Source organism: Sceloporus occidentalis, unplaced genomic scaffold, assembly GCF_023333645.1.
Source record: "Sceloporus occidentalis isolate IW3139 unplaced genomic scaffold, rSceOcc1.0.p SCAF_455, whole genome shotgun sequence".
Classification (NCBI taxonomy): Eukaryota; Metazoa; Chordata; class Lepidosauria; order Squamata; family Phrynosomatidae; genus Sceloporus; species Sceloporus occidentalis.
Genome location: NW_028317435.1, coordinates 244,658 through 259,272, shown reverse-complemented (window position 1 = coordinate 259,272; position 14,615 = coordinate 244,658). Strand labels below are relative to the sequence as shown.

At 45.1% G+C, this 14,615-nt stretch overlaps 2 protein-coding genes across 2 annotated transcripts; one reads left to right on the top strand and one right to left on the bottom strand.

Annotated features, from left to right (window-relative positions):
* The first annotated feature begins 4,472 nt into the window (after nucleotides 1–4,472).
* Nucleotides 4,473–11,400, top strand: LOC149271868 (peroxisomal acyl-coenzyme A oxidase 2-like). The gene is made up of 14 exons (XM_089507066.1): nucleotides 4,473–4,614; nucleotides 5,750–5,912; nucleotides 6,294–6,445; nucleotides 6,617–6,724; nucleotides 7,048–7,167; nucleotides 7,611–7,726; nucleotides 7,841–8,013; nucleotides 8,716–8,878; nucleotides 8,976–9,166; nucleotides 9,289–9,450; nucleotides 9,610–9,715; nucleotides 10,036–10,253; nucleotides 10,419–10,551; nucleotides 11,338–11,400. The coding sequence occupies exons 1-14, from the start codon at nucleotides 4,473–4,475 to the stop codon at nucleotides 11,398–11,400; spliced, it is 2,010 nt and encodes a 669-aa protein (XP_089363192.1).
* A 2,036-nt stretch (nucleotides 11,401–13,436) lies between these two features.
* Nucleotides 13,437–14,386, bottom strand: LOC149271867 (BTB/POZ domain-containing protein KCTD6-like). Its single transcript, XM_089507064.1, has 2 exons — nucleotides 14,360–14,386; nucleotides 13,437–14,123 (listed from the first exon to the last, which is right to left on the bottom strand). Exons 1-2 carry the CDS (start codon nucleotides 14,384–14,386, stop codon nucleotides 13,437–13,439), a joined length of 714 nt encoding a protein of 237 aa, XP_089363190.1.
* Between the last annotated feature and the right edge of the window lie 229 nt (nucleotides 14,387–14,615).

The following is a 14,615-nucleotide window of genomic DNA, read 5'->3' as shown; positions in this document are numbered from 1 at the left end:
GTTAAAACTTTAGTTAGTGCCCCCAAACCTAACATTAAAAAAAAGAGTAAACCACCCAAAAAAGCATTTTCCCACCACACTCGTTTGTCCACGGCATCCCTTGCTCGATCCGGATTAAACCCTTCTTACTAGACTTGTGCATTCGCCTTCAGGTGAACATGGAAACGAACACGAAGAGTGCGTTTTCGCGTTCGTGCCGAAGACACGCCGAAGAGAAGACAGCGGCGGTAAAACGTAGGCGAAGACGAAGACTCACACCACGAAGATCTTCGTGATCGTCGTCGTCTTCGTCTACCATTCCCCCCCCCTCTTCTAACTTACCTTGTCTTCGCGGCTTCGCGGCAGTTCCCGGAACTGGAAATCCGCAGGTTCGCCGTCACGGGTTACAGGGCAGTGCGAATGAGCCTATTGGTTGCCTACAGGGACCTCCTCTGGCATCAACCAATTGGTTGATGCCAGAGGAAGACCCTGCAGGTGACCAATAGGCTCACTCGCATGGTCTTTGTAAGTTAACCCCTGACAGCGAACCTATGGATTTCCAGTGGCATCTGCAGGGTAAGTTGCAGCATTGGGGTTTTAAAACCTCAATGCTGCAACTTACCCGGCACATCCCACTGGTCTCCCTCCCTGTTCAATTAGTTAGTCTGTGCCGGGTTAACACTTTATTGGTTGGTCGTACGGACATTTAACTAATTGAACAGGGAGGGAGACCAGTGGGATGTGCCGGGTAAGTTACGGCACCAGGAGTTTAACAGTCTGTACGAGCGACCCTATTGGTCGCCAGCAGGGGGCTCGTCTGCCATTGGTTGCTGACGACCAATAGAGTTGCTCATACGTACATTTAAACTCCTGGCGCCAGAGCTGCGTTAACCCGTATTAACCCCTTAACCGGGGAAACGAAGAAAAACCGAACACGAAGAATGTCCACGAATATTCGCCCGAAGAGAAGACAGGAACAGGCGAATGTTCGCGGAATACGAAGATCCCCCCGCCCCCGAAGACGAGCACGAAGAGCCCCCCTGGTGCCCAAGTCTACTTCTTACGCATCCATACGTGGCCAATAAAACATTGATGGGCCGTCTTCAAAAGCCTTGTGGTTGTTGTTTTATTACAATCATTATTGGTAAATGTTCTTACGAAGTCCTCATCGTTGGTGGATAAAGGTTTGGATGGAAAGCAGAAGATACCCCAGAAGGTTTTGGGTTCTCCATAAAATGGAAACCCAAAAACAAATTGTTGAAAAATGACCGGGTGAAAAACTCAAAGGCCCTTCGGACTTGGTCCAGTAAATTGTCCATAAGCTCTAGATAAACTCCAGAATCGTCCTTCAAAACTTCTTAGAAAGTGTCGATCTTGGGAAGTCCCGCGCTGCTCAGATTACGTAATTTACAAAAAGTTCATTACTGGGGATTGTAGATTTAGGTGAAGAGCGTTCGGAAATGTGAGGGAAATTAACACAAATATTTAGTGAAAAAGATTTCGGTAAAAAAAATCTGCGGATTTAAACTTTTCCAGCCCTCGTAAGGAAGTCGGGGCCTTGGACTTCATGGCGTCAGCTCGGAAGAGACACGAAGACGATGGTCCCTGCTCGTCCGGAAGATGCAGTATGGAGGACAACAGCGACGCCTTCGATGACCGCAATTTAAGGGTCGGTGACGTTTTATCAGTTTGGTCATCAATGATTATTGTTATTTATATGATGATTATATGTTTATGTTTATTATATATATATTCATGCTGAGGACGTGAGGGACATTAAGAGGTTGAGGGTGCGTCTTCGATATATTATCTTGAATAATGATAATGTTAATCGTAGCCCTACGCTTATGCCAAATGACCTGTATGGTGGCCCCCTGGCCAAGTAAAATAGGTAAGAAGTAACATTGTTGCCACCTACTTTTGCCCCAATGTCCCTGTGGTCAGCCCATCAATTGCCATTTAGAACCTTGTGATACCCTCATACCCAGCAAACATTCTGAGTGCCTAGAAAGGAGGGTCATCAGGGGAGGAAAAAGCGACAGGGGAGGAAAGAGGGGCATCAGGCAAAGAAAGTGGGACATGGGGATTGGGGCCCAATTGAGCGATCTGCCCCTACTAACGTGGTTAATGAGCTGCTGATACTTTGGACCTGCCTACCTAGTAAGAATATGCCCCTTCCTCGTGCCCCCCCCCTTGATTCAAGTGCCCCAGACAGCTGCCCGGGATTCCTGGAGGTAAAAATGACTCCAAATCAGTGGATTCTTATATTAGAATGATTCTAATATTTTTCAGGTGCGTTCAGGTAAACGGCCAGACTCTGCATCGTCCGAATCCTCCATGATGCCGCAGGTACAACACGATACACCTTCCCTGAACTTATCGCACGTTCGGTAAACGCTTCGGAGTCCAGGCGGCGGGAAGCACGTTTCCTGCCGGCCCGTTAGTCTTCCCCGACACCGACCCCCCACGTCTTTATTATTATTAGCTGCCGAAGGTCAGCGCTGAGAGTTATATATCTCCGGAGTCAGAGGGGTCGCTAGGACCTGGTATTCTGCTGCATTTAACGAAGCCCCAAAGTATTAACAAGTTAGAGGGTCGGCTTAGAGATGTCTGTGTTCTCGGGGGGAAATTATACATTTTTGGGACATGTCAGTGTTCTAAATTAGAACAGTGTTTGGGCAAACTGCTAGAAGAGCGAAAGGAACATCTGTAAAAAATGACATATATCCTCTATTATTATTATTTTATTAATATAATTATTATTACGGTTGTTATTAATATTATGATTAGTATTATTAACATTCTTATTAGTATGATTATTTTATTAATATAATTATTATTATGGTTGTTATTAATATTATTATTGTTATTATTAGTATTAGTATTTTATTAATATTATTATTATTTCTGTTATTATTTCTGTTATTATTGCTGTTATTAATATTATTATTATTTCTGTTATTGCTGTTATTAATATTATTATTATTTATGTTATTGTTGTTATTAATATTATGATTATTTAATTGTTTTTGTGCTAATTTTATCTTCTCTAAAATACTTTAAAATATTCCGCGACATTCTGAAAAGTATTTTGTTATCCCGCGTTATACGAACGCTTTTGTCGCGTTTATTCTTTCAGGATATTGTCTTTCCTCCCACGCTGCCGGAGGGCGCAACCAAGTAAACCGGCCGCCATTTTGTGAGTCTTTCAACTCGGCCGCCTTCTCCGTGTTTGATGGAAAAAGACCGCGCTGTTCGCTGCCGTGCTGTATCGGCGCATCTTATGGCGATTGTAGAGTTTGTGCTTTATTAGTAAAAATATCATATTGAAAATATCCTGGAATAAAGTGCTTATTGCATAATGCGGCGCTGCGCTTGTTTAACGTATCGGGTTGAGTATTTCTGCCTTTGTGAAAAAAACATTTAAAGTATTCAAGCTAGAACATAATTAGAGATATATGGAACAGCCTCCCAGCAGAGGTGGTAGAGGGTAGTACAGTGAGGGGTATTAAACATGCATGGGATAGACGTACGGCTCCTGAATCTAAGACGAGACCGACGACTGATTAAGGTTTGAGTCTTTACAGCAGGAGAAACGGGCGACTAGACGGGGGCCGGATGGGGCCGATCTGCCGGCAGATTTTTCTGTAAAATGTAAAATATTATTATGTGAGAAGCGTTTGAGGTCCAGAGTTCTGCGCCCGGAATAAATCATTAATCAGCGCTGCGATGGGTAGAGGAGATAAATAACGATGATAACGCGCTAAGCCGAGGATGCGACTCTCCTGAGGTTATCGACTCCCCGACTCGTAGCGAGTTCTTGAGACAAAAAGGAGAATTCTGTCCCAAAAGATAAGAACCTGCGACGCTCTGCACAGACGCAGGAAATATAATCGTGGATCTGTGCCGACACGTTTCTGGCTCAGCGTGATGGGACTGGCGCCGGTGGTTCTGTCTCCCCCAGTGGGGGGCGCTGCCTGCGCTCGCTGCACAGAATCCCCCCCAAGGGAATGAGCTCGTGTGTAAAACACCAAAGCAAACAGCTCCTTACATAATGCGCCCTAAGGGAGGCTGGCTGAGTGTGACGGGAGTTATAGCTCCCCTGTAAAGTTGGCATTCACAGCACTTGTTTTGTCTGCCTGGCCTGGCGGCCCCCAATTAAAGCTCAGCGTCTTGCATTGTACATTTGCTGTGATGAGGTTCATGGGAGTTGTAGTTCCACAGCAGCTGGAGGTCTGATTGTTTTGTTTTGTGTCAGCGTCTCACCCCTGACCTAGAGAGCTGACAGTCATACGCAATCTTAGACCAAAGTCCCAGGTCTACATACACCGGGGAGGAGTAAGCGTGTAAAGTGAGCTGGCTTCACGCCCCTGGTGTGTTTCACGGATGTTTGTACATGCCCTCGCCCTCAGCAGCCAATAGCAAAGAGCCCCTGGGCTGAGGCAGGCAGTGTCCCCTGGGCGCAAGCAGGCAGGCAGGCAGTGTGCTGCACCATGGCTTGGTGGAAGGTCAGTGCTGGCAATGATGTTAACCCTGAACTTGCCAGTGAGAGGGAATCCCCCTCCTTTAACCTGGAGACCCTCATTAACGTGCTGGACGGATCTGAGGAGGAAACACGTCTGCGGCGATCAGTGGGTGAGAGCAAAGCCCTCGTTACACGAAAGACTCCGCAGGGGGCTGCTCTTTCTGTTAACCCTCTCGGCGCAAGCAATATGGTTTCACTGCAACTCCTTCCATCCTCAGCCAGGCACCGACTTCACGTGAAAAAGTCAGCCAAAGAATAGAAAAGAAATGATCACTTTCAGCTTCAGGCAGTCACTAAGGGGTTAAATTGATAGCCGCCTTTCCTCGCTGGTGAATCACCTAGGGGTCTCTCCCTGCGCCGGACCACGTAGGGGCTGACAGTAGTTATTATTATTATTGTTATTATATGTATTGCTATTGTTAATATTTTGCATATTATTATTATTATTATTATTATTGTCATTATTTTGCATATTATTATTATTATTATTATTGTCATTATTTTGCATATTATTATTATTATTAAGGATTTTTTTATACATAGTGTAGATTAGAACACATTTTATGTATAGAGCGGCAGCGGATCCCGCGGCGAGGTCACGAAAGGGGGAGAACAAATAATAATAATAATTGAATTATAATCCGGTCAAACTCTTCTTGGCAACTCGTGAGAAACTTTAGGCAACTCCAGCACCCCAAGCCACGTTCCAGATCTGAGTCAGGGTTCCGTGTAGAGTCTTGCATTAGACCTGTCTAGAACCCTGAAGGGCCAGCGCGGGGGGAGCCTCTTCACGGAACAGAGGACGATGGAGCTGGGGGGGCCCGAAATCCAAGGAGAGACCTGAGGAGAGACCTGAGGAGCGACGGAAAGCGAGTTACGTTGTTATTGTTTCATCCGCGGCGGATCGTTCGTTGTAGGAAGCGAAGATATTAAGGTCGGCGCGGGGGGAGAACGCCTCAACAGAGGAGTCATTCTTATACCAGATGTAGCGTTCACAATATGGGAGCTTATTCACTAAACTGTGAGTCTGCTGAGAGCGTCAGACTTCACTCTGCGTTACAGGATTTGTCAGACTGGTTTTTAATCATTTTTTGGCCGGATTTTATCAGGTTTTTAATCGAAGGACTTTGGCTGGAATTATGTCCGGTGGTGGCCATATTGTTTTTCGCGCCCCCTAGTAGTAGGGGAGGAATTGTACCCCAGATAGTCCTGTTTTTCATGCAGTCCCCATTTTCTTCTCCCCAGTGCTCGCCGTTATCAGGGACCCCGTGCTCAGCAGGGCCGACCTTTACTTCAAGAGCCGTTTGGAGAGATACGAGGGAGCCGTCCGAAACTCGTTCCACATGAAGAACAAAATCAAAGCGCTGGGGTGGGCCAACGATGGACCAGAAGTTGGATATGTGTACAGGCGAGTCGGCCTTTTAACCGTTTCTGGGATTATTCAAAAGAAATTCCTTCATTTCTGATTAGACGCAGATATATATATATATTTTTTTAAAATACAATTTTAGACAGAGGTATTATCTCATTGTAAAACATTTTTAGGACCCCCTTAAAGAGGCATTTTTGTTATCATGACTGGGGAGTCAAACAACGAGGGTCTTCATGGTAACCGACCCCACTCCCTCATATACCCACCCAATTTCACCCAAATCCCACCCATTTCCAGTCACTCATTCTATGCCATTCTGCCAACCAAGGCTTTTTCAATTGTAGGGGGGGGGGTCACCATTTGATGGACGGGTGGGTCTGTCCTCTGCCCCCCATTTATTTCTTTGTCTTGTTGCAGGGCGCTGGGAGGGGAACTCGCCCTCAACATCCACGGGGTCTTCGTCAAATCCATTATGGCCTTGGGGACCGACGCACAGATCGCCAAATGGATCCCGCTGGCCAATAATTATAACATTTTAGGAACGTACGCCCAAACGGAGCTGGGACACGGTGCGTTTTATACTAAACGGTATTACAAAAAATATCATCTTTCAGGAATCATTTCCCGATTTTTCGTTCTTTTACGTATTTCTGATCTGAGACAGAAAGCAGACTTTTATCCGTAGCTGCGCCGCCGCGCTCTCAGGATCGGTTCTATTCCTTTTATTTGATTTGTTACAGGAACGTATCTTCGTGGCCTGGAAACCACAGCGACCTTTGAGGAGAAGACCCAGGAATTCGTCATAAACACTCCCCAGATCACGGCGACAAAATGGTGGCCGGGAGACAGTAAGCCAAAGAGACAAACGCGTTAGCCGGGGCCAGACTGCCGATTCAGGGAGCGGCCCTGGCTCTTTGACTCTGGATAGGCCTTTTTATGCTCACGTGTGGCGGGCATATCCGGCCGTAGATCGCGCGTGTACGGGGCGCCAATTGCCCCGGTGTCCTGGATGGCCGGTCTAAACCATACAACCCAAATCTTTATTTCTTACCAATTTTTTAGAGATAATATTTTCTGTAATAGGCGGGTGAGGGCCACTCAAAGACAGAAAACTTTTGTTTTAATGGGTTTTGAATCATTTTCTTTGGTATGATGTCATTTCTGTGCGCAGTGGGTAAGACGTGCACGCACGCCATCGTCCTGGCGCAGCTGATAATCGCAGGCAAGAGCTACGGCATGCATCCATTCATGGTCCAGGTCCGGAGCTGTCAGGATCACTCGCCCTTACCGGGTAAGCAGCCTTTCCTCTACTCCGTCCCGTTTTATCAATTGCCCCTCGTATCCGACCAATGAAAATCCTACGAGGGACCGGACTAAATACCCCGTAAGCAACAACTTCTACGGACGGACACTTTGCCTTCCTCTGCTTTAGGGATTGTGCTTTAAAGTTAGATTTGTTTGATTTCTTTCATTTTATAACAAAAATTGATTTTTATAAATTATTTCAAAAATATATTTATTTTTTATTTTATTTCTTTATAACGAATAACCAATATTTTTTTTTTAATATATATATATTTATTAGAATTTTTACATTACAAAAAACAATCCCCGGGATGGAGGTCGGGTCCCGAGAGTTCGCCGGCTATGTCCGGTACCCAGAGGAGTGGATAAGAAATTAAGTTAAAAAAAAATACACATTTACAAACTTTTTTCCACTTTTGTCCCATTCAGGAATAACCGTCGGGGACATTGGGCCGAAAATGTCTTTCGAGCACATCGACAACGGCTTTCTCATGATGAGGGACGTTCGGATTCCGAGGGAGGACATGCTGAGCCGATTCTCGGAGGTGAGGAGATCGTTTATCAGAATTCCTGGTAATGGAGATTTTTTTTAGGGGAATTAAAATGTATAGCTTGTGAAGCAGGGGGAGGGGATAATGTATGGTATTTCTGGTGGGCAGGTTCTGAGCGATGGCACCTACGTGAAACGCGGATCGGATAAGATTAATTACTTCACCATGATTGCCGTGAGGGTGTCCATGCTTCGCGGCGAGGTGTTGGAGACCCTGATGAAGGCCTGCGTTATTTCTGTCCGATACGCGGCCGTCCGCCGTCAGTCAGAGCTGAAACCTGGGTACGTTTCTCCGCCGAGACCCGCGGCGATGCCCGGTACGCGCAGGACCGAAATGGGGAATAATACTGGGAAAATCAATACATTTTTTTATTTAATTGCATATATTTTTTGTTAACCCCAATCAAATCTTCCAAACGCCCAGGGATTTATAAGAGTTTATGTATAAAAACGTATTACCATTCCATTGGTTGCTATGGTGATAAGGCCACTTTTCATACTTATTTTTATTTATTTATTTTATCAGTTTTAAACTTTTTTGTAATGGATTTTGTAGATACAATGTTGCTAAACATGTTTCTTTATGTTATTCTCTACCCAACAATCCATGATAAGGGGTAAAAACATATTTGACATAAAAATCTCGCTATAGTGAATCTTTCAACAATTTTGCTTTACAAATGCAAAATCTGAAACATTGCGAGTATAAGAATTCATTTTTTGTAAAAATTCCCCACAATGCTAGATAGATACCTTACTCTGCTGGAATGTAAACAGGAATTCTGGACTGTTGGCAGCTATACCTATACTTTTAAAAGCTGTACATTAAAGCATATTTATTATTCCGTACTGCCTTTAAATATAAGCTCTGATTGGCGCGAAGCTTCGGTGCTTTACCACGGCGCTCGCTGAGACCGGTGATTTTTTTTTTATCCAATTAAATAAAAGAACGAAAATAATTCTAAAAAAAATCCTGCTTTTCAGAGACGGGGAAGCAAAAATTATCGATTACCAAACCCAGCAACAGAAGCTCTTCCCGCTGGTGGCTACCTGCTACGCGGTCAGTTTCACCGTGAAATACATCAATGAGCTTTATAATGACGTGTACGAGAGGATCAAAGTGGAAGATTTCAGCGCGCTTCCGGAGGTACAGTAAAGATCCGCCATATTGGAAACGCCACTAGTCCTCGATGTCACAGCGCTTAAAAAACTCCATTATTACAAATGTCGTACTTTTTCCCCAGCTTCATGCTCTCGCATCAGGCATGAAGGCCTACTTAACAGAAGTGTGCTCCTCGGGGGTGGAGATTTGTCGGAAAGCCTGTGGGGGGCATGGATATTCCCTCTTCAGCGGCCTCCCCTCGCTCTACACAAAAGTAGTGGCTTCCTGCACCTACGAAGGGGAAAATACCGTCTTGCATCTCCAGACCGCAAGGTAGCAGAATCCGGAAGCGTCTTTTTTTTTTTTTTTTTTTTTTTTTTTTTTTTTTTGCATTCCCAACGCATTTTTTTATTTTTTTATTATTTTCTAATTTATTTTTTTTACAATTATTCCAGGTTTTTGATTAAATGTTTCGCCGGGGCCCAATCCGGCCAGCCGCTGCCCCCCAGCGCCTCATACTTGTCGTCTCCGGTCTCTCGTCGTTGCCAAGCGAGTGGCCCTTCGGACTTTCTCGATCCAGACGTTTACCTTGAGATTTATAAACACAGAGCCTACAGGTCGGTAAAGACACGTTGGGATTATCGTTATTTCTTTATTTAATACGATTAATACATTAAATATATTATATTAATTAGACTTTTTTTTTTTTAATGTAGGAAATGTTATTTTACATGAATTCCCCCCAAAAATTCAAAAAACTGAATTTCATTTTCTAGACTTATTGCTTCGGCTGCAAATAAACTGCATGATCTGGTCGAGTCTGGAAGTCCGCAGTATGTGGCCTGGAACCGCACGTCCGTGGAGCTGGTGAAAGCGTCTATAGTCTGTATCCATATCACGTCTTCTTCCAAACGCACTAAATAAATATTTACCGATTAATAAAAACGTATATTTATGTGTATTACAAGCCCTGCTTATGTGTTTATCATGGGAGCAACCACGTTAACCCTCTGCGGGGTTATTCCTCCCCATTAAGTTATCTATCTCCCTATTTTTAAGTTCCTGATTGTTGCTGATTGGCTCATGCTGAATTTATAAGGATTGGGGGGAAGGAATGGTTTGACATAGCGGCATCATATTCCACAGCCCTGTACAATGTATAATTTTACTTTGTAGATAACGGGTATACTGCTCTCTTTCAGGCTCATACACATTACACCGTAGCAAAGACATTTGCCACAAAATTGAATTCTGTCTCCGGGGACCCCGATATAAAGAAGGGGTTAAAGAGGGTCTGCGATTTATACGCGCTGCACGGCATTTTCACAGACGCCGGCGATTTCCTGAAAGATGGATATTTATCGGAAAAGCAGCTGGACGCGCTGAGCGCGGCGTACCTGGACCTCCTGCCACTGATCCGGTGAGTAATTGGGACATTTAAGTAAAAATATGTATTTTTAGTAGCGGTGGGAGTAGTTGGTAGATATTGAGCTAGGACCGTAGGTTTTGGGTCCCCTGAAAGGCAGCACCGATCACAGAATCATTCGCCGGCGTCGCACAACTGCGTAAATCCTCATTTTTTCAGGAAAGATGCGGTTTTGTTGGTAGACGCCTTCGACTTCTCGGATGAAGAGCTCTTGTCTGCCCTGGGGAGTTATGACGGAAACGTCTATCACAATCTGCTGGAGTGGGCGCAGAGGAATCCAGAGAATAGGAAGGTAAGGAGCCGCTTCTCCGGGTCAACACCCAAATCCTGACACGACCCAGTCCCCACCCATTTCCCCTTTAAATGGGGGTGTTTCCTGTGATGTCAGCGGGAACTCCCACTGACCTCGGCGAGAAATGTTCACAGTTGGCATTGGGAACGCTCACTGACATCGGCAGGAACGCCCCCAACATCAGCAAGACCACCCACTAACATCAGAGGGACTGCCGTGTCCCACTAAACGGAGCCTACAAGTTCCCAGATATGCCTATGCAGGGCCGGGCCAAGGCAAAATGCCGCCTGGGGCGAATTTTAAAATGCCCCCCTTCAAAAGTGCCGCCTGCAGCGGTTGCCCCACTCGGCTCCATTGTCGGGCCGGCCCTGTGCCTATGGTATTGGGGGGTCTGAGAAGATGGCACCGATACCTCCCAAGTGTCCACCGGAAATTGTGACTGTCCTGCTGAGCTGTAATGGGGCCTGACCAACTGAACCTGCTGATTTTTGCGGGCAGTGTGGATCATGGGCCGGTTAGGGAGATTAGAGGACCTCTCCTGCCGGTTACTCTCCTTAATCTCAGCTCCAACGTGGCCACCTCGCGGTGTATTGAAGCCGAGCGCCGCCATACATAGTCCTAGAGTTGGCATCCTGGACATCCACGCTCCAGGCCACGGCTTTATCGCTACTCAGAGAAATACTTCAATCAGCGCAACGACCAGAAGCAGCATGCAGATCAGAACTCTATGAAACATCGTGTTCCATTGAAACCGCTTTGATTCTCTCGCTGTTTTTATTTTATTAGGTGAATCCCGTGTTTGAAAGTCACCTGAAACCTTATTTACAGAACACCCCATCCAAACTATAAGAGAATACCCCGGGGCAATTAACCTCAACGTGTAATCATCCTTGTTAAATCAACAAGAATCCATGACAGGCTCTACTCCCCCGGAATAAAGTCGAAGGGTTAAACGCGAGTCTGCGTTACCAAGTATTTCATCCAAAAAACGGCTTTCAAGATAAATATTAAATTAGAACCGACGGAGGTCGGGGAAAGGATTCACTGTGATCTTTCTACATTGCACAATTAAAACCCTGTACCCTGTATAAAGTAATTAAACTGTAAATGACTTTCATTTTCGTGCAGCGAAGCTCATTTTTTTTCTTTTTGAACAAAAATATATCACGCAGGGATCACATTTTCGTTTAATATTTAACGAGGCATCCAACATCAATGATGAACACCGATCTAAAAACATAATTCATTCAAACCCATAGGCTCTCGTTAATACACTGATGCCTAATGCAGGTCTGATACATAGATATATATGTGTGTTTATAATATATACACTCACACACACACACATACGTGTACGTTCAAAAGTTTGGGGTAAGTTTCCTTGCAGAAATCCAGCGCAGACGGGGTTAATGTTACAAATGACTATCGTAGCTGGAAACGGCTGATTTTAATGGAATCTCTTCATAGGCGTACAGAAGCCCTTTATCACTCCCATCACTCCTGTGTTCCAATGGCCCTTTATCACTCCCATCACTCCTGTGTTCCTTCCATCACTCCTGTGTCCCAATGGCCCTTTATCACTCCCATCACTCCTCTGTCCCAATGGCCCTTTATCACTCCCATCACTCCTGTTTTCCAATGGCCCTTTATCACTCCCATCACTCCTGTGTCCCTTCCATCACTCCTGTGTTCCAATGGCCCTTATCACTCCCATCACTCCTCTGTCCCAATGGCCCTTTATCACTCCCATCACTCCTGTGCTCCAATGGCCCTTTATCACTCCCATCACTCCTGTGCTCCAATGGCCCTTTATCACTCCCATCACTCCTCTGTCCCAATGGTCCTTTATCACTCCCATCACTCCTGTGTTCCAATGGCATGTTGTGTTCGCTGATCCAAGTTTAAGTTTAAAAGGATAATTGATGGTTAGAAAACCCTTTTTGTAATTATGTTACAGCCAGAAATTTCTATGTTTTCCATGAAAACAGCTCAGTGACCCCAAACCTTTGAACAGCAGTGTGTGTGTTTATATATATATAGTTTGCATAAAGAAAGAGAGTATTCCCAATTAATACCAATTTAATATTTTGGTAAACTGTTCATTTCTCAGGATGGAGTTTATAGATTTTCTTTAGATTTTGGTGAACTTTTAAAATAAGCGACATTGTGCAGAAGAGTACAACGTATCTCAGTGGTCCCTCAGCATCAGACGAACGATAGCTTGATGTGTTGCTAAGAGAACACATTCTATAAACATTTCAAAATTAACAAAGTCACTATAATTTACAAAGACATTTAACCAAAATATAAAAATAAAATAAAAAAAAGCCAGCCAGGTAAATTCAGCTGAAATAATCTTTTTGGAATGGAGGGAGCAGTTTAACTCAATGATTATTTTTTCTGGAAACACGTTGGATGCGCTTCATATACGTATGAATATCAACAGTAATTAGTAGTTATAAAAAAAAAACAACAAAAAAAAAACTATAATTAAATAGCATACATTAAAAAAGCAGCAGAACATCTCCAGAGATCACCCCGGACCGGGAGACCTACGCTCCGCCCATAACACGTCTTTGAATATTAGCCTCCGGCCCGTGGATTTGTAGAGGACTTGGAGCGGATCTGTGCGTTAGGCGTTTCAGAAAATACATTAATGCGGGGGAAACGTCGCGATCGGAGGTTAAAGTTTGTGCGCGGGCAGAAGCATGCAAGCCGGACAAGCCAAAAACCTCTGAGACGCGAGGTTCCCGCGCTATCCGGTCCTAATGGCTGTTAATAAATAAGGGCAGAGGGGTCAACGATACACGATGTGGCGAGATAACACGGCCTCTCGTGCCTTGCGTACATGGAAGAGGTTAACGGGACTCCCGCCGGGCGGAACGTCAGTCGTCGGTCTTTCGCGCCAGTCGGCAGAATGTCCAGTTGTGTTCCACGGTGTTTTCGTTGGCTCGCTCGCTCATGTGGTGCACCCGGGTGTTGCGGATGGCGAAGCCTTGCTTTGCGATGTACTCCATCAGGTGGACTCTGAGAGAGACCTCTTGGTGGTAATCGCAAGGACCGAACGTGAAGGACACCTGACAATCCCTGGTGTCCATCATGTGTTTGTTCCACTTGGTGAAGTGGTTGGCGATTCCTTCCAGCAGGGCGTGCACCTTGGTGGTGATGGTGAGCTGGGTTATAATCACAGCTACGGGGTTGGAATATTTCGAGAGCTTCCTGGTGCTCGACAGTTCCACTACTTCTTCGAAGATGTCCGTAGGGTACAGCGGTTTGGGGTCGTTAAGACATTGGATCAAAGGTTCGATCTGATAGAAGTCGGCTTCTTTCCGAAGCAGGTCGCATTCCTTGAAGTCCACGGGCAGCGTCAGTTCCGACGTCCGCAAGAAATTCAGCACGTAGCGAAAAAGCGAGCCATCTCTGTCGATGAAGTAATTGCCCTGGGAGTCTCTGGCCGTGGGGAAATCACCCCGAAACATGGCTCCTAGCATGGAGTCTGGGTAACGGGTCAGCGTGGACAGAGATGTTGTATACACATGGCCTCCGACGTTCAGTGTGACTGGATCGGTCATCTAAAAGATGTAAAAAATTTACCATCACAAACCGAATAAAATACCCAAGCACTTAAAAAAAAAAACCCACTATTTTCCTCCAAAAGAAAACTTCCGTTCTGGGAACATTCTATAGTAGAAGCCAGAGACATTATATTATCTCATACATTAACGGGGCTATACATACTGTAAAAAAAACAAACAGTAAAACATGCCATTTAGTGAATATCCACCCTTTTTAAAATACTTTCACCTACCATGTATCCCCAGTCTCCATTATCCATTTGCTCAAATAGTTTTTTGTTGTTAAACGCCGATCGATGCATGCGCTGCGTCTTCAAACATCTACAACACAGGAGAACGACACAGCGTGAGCTATAGACTCGTGCAAACCGACCAAAAACGATTCGGACAAACGGGGGAGCAGGGGAGAGGCCGTCGCTGAGGGCGGGAGGTCAAAATAATGAAGACAGATTCATGGAGAAAGAGAAGCGTCTCCGCACCTCTACTTCT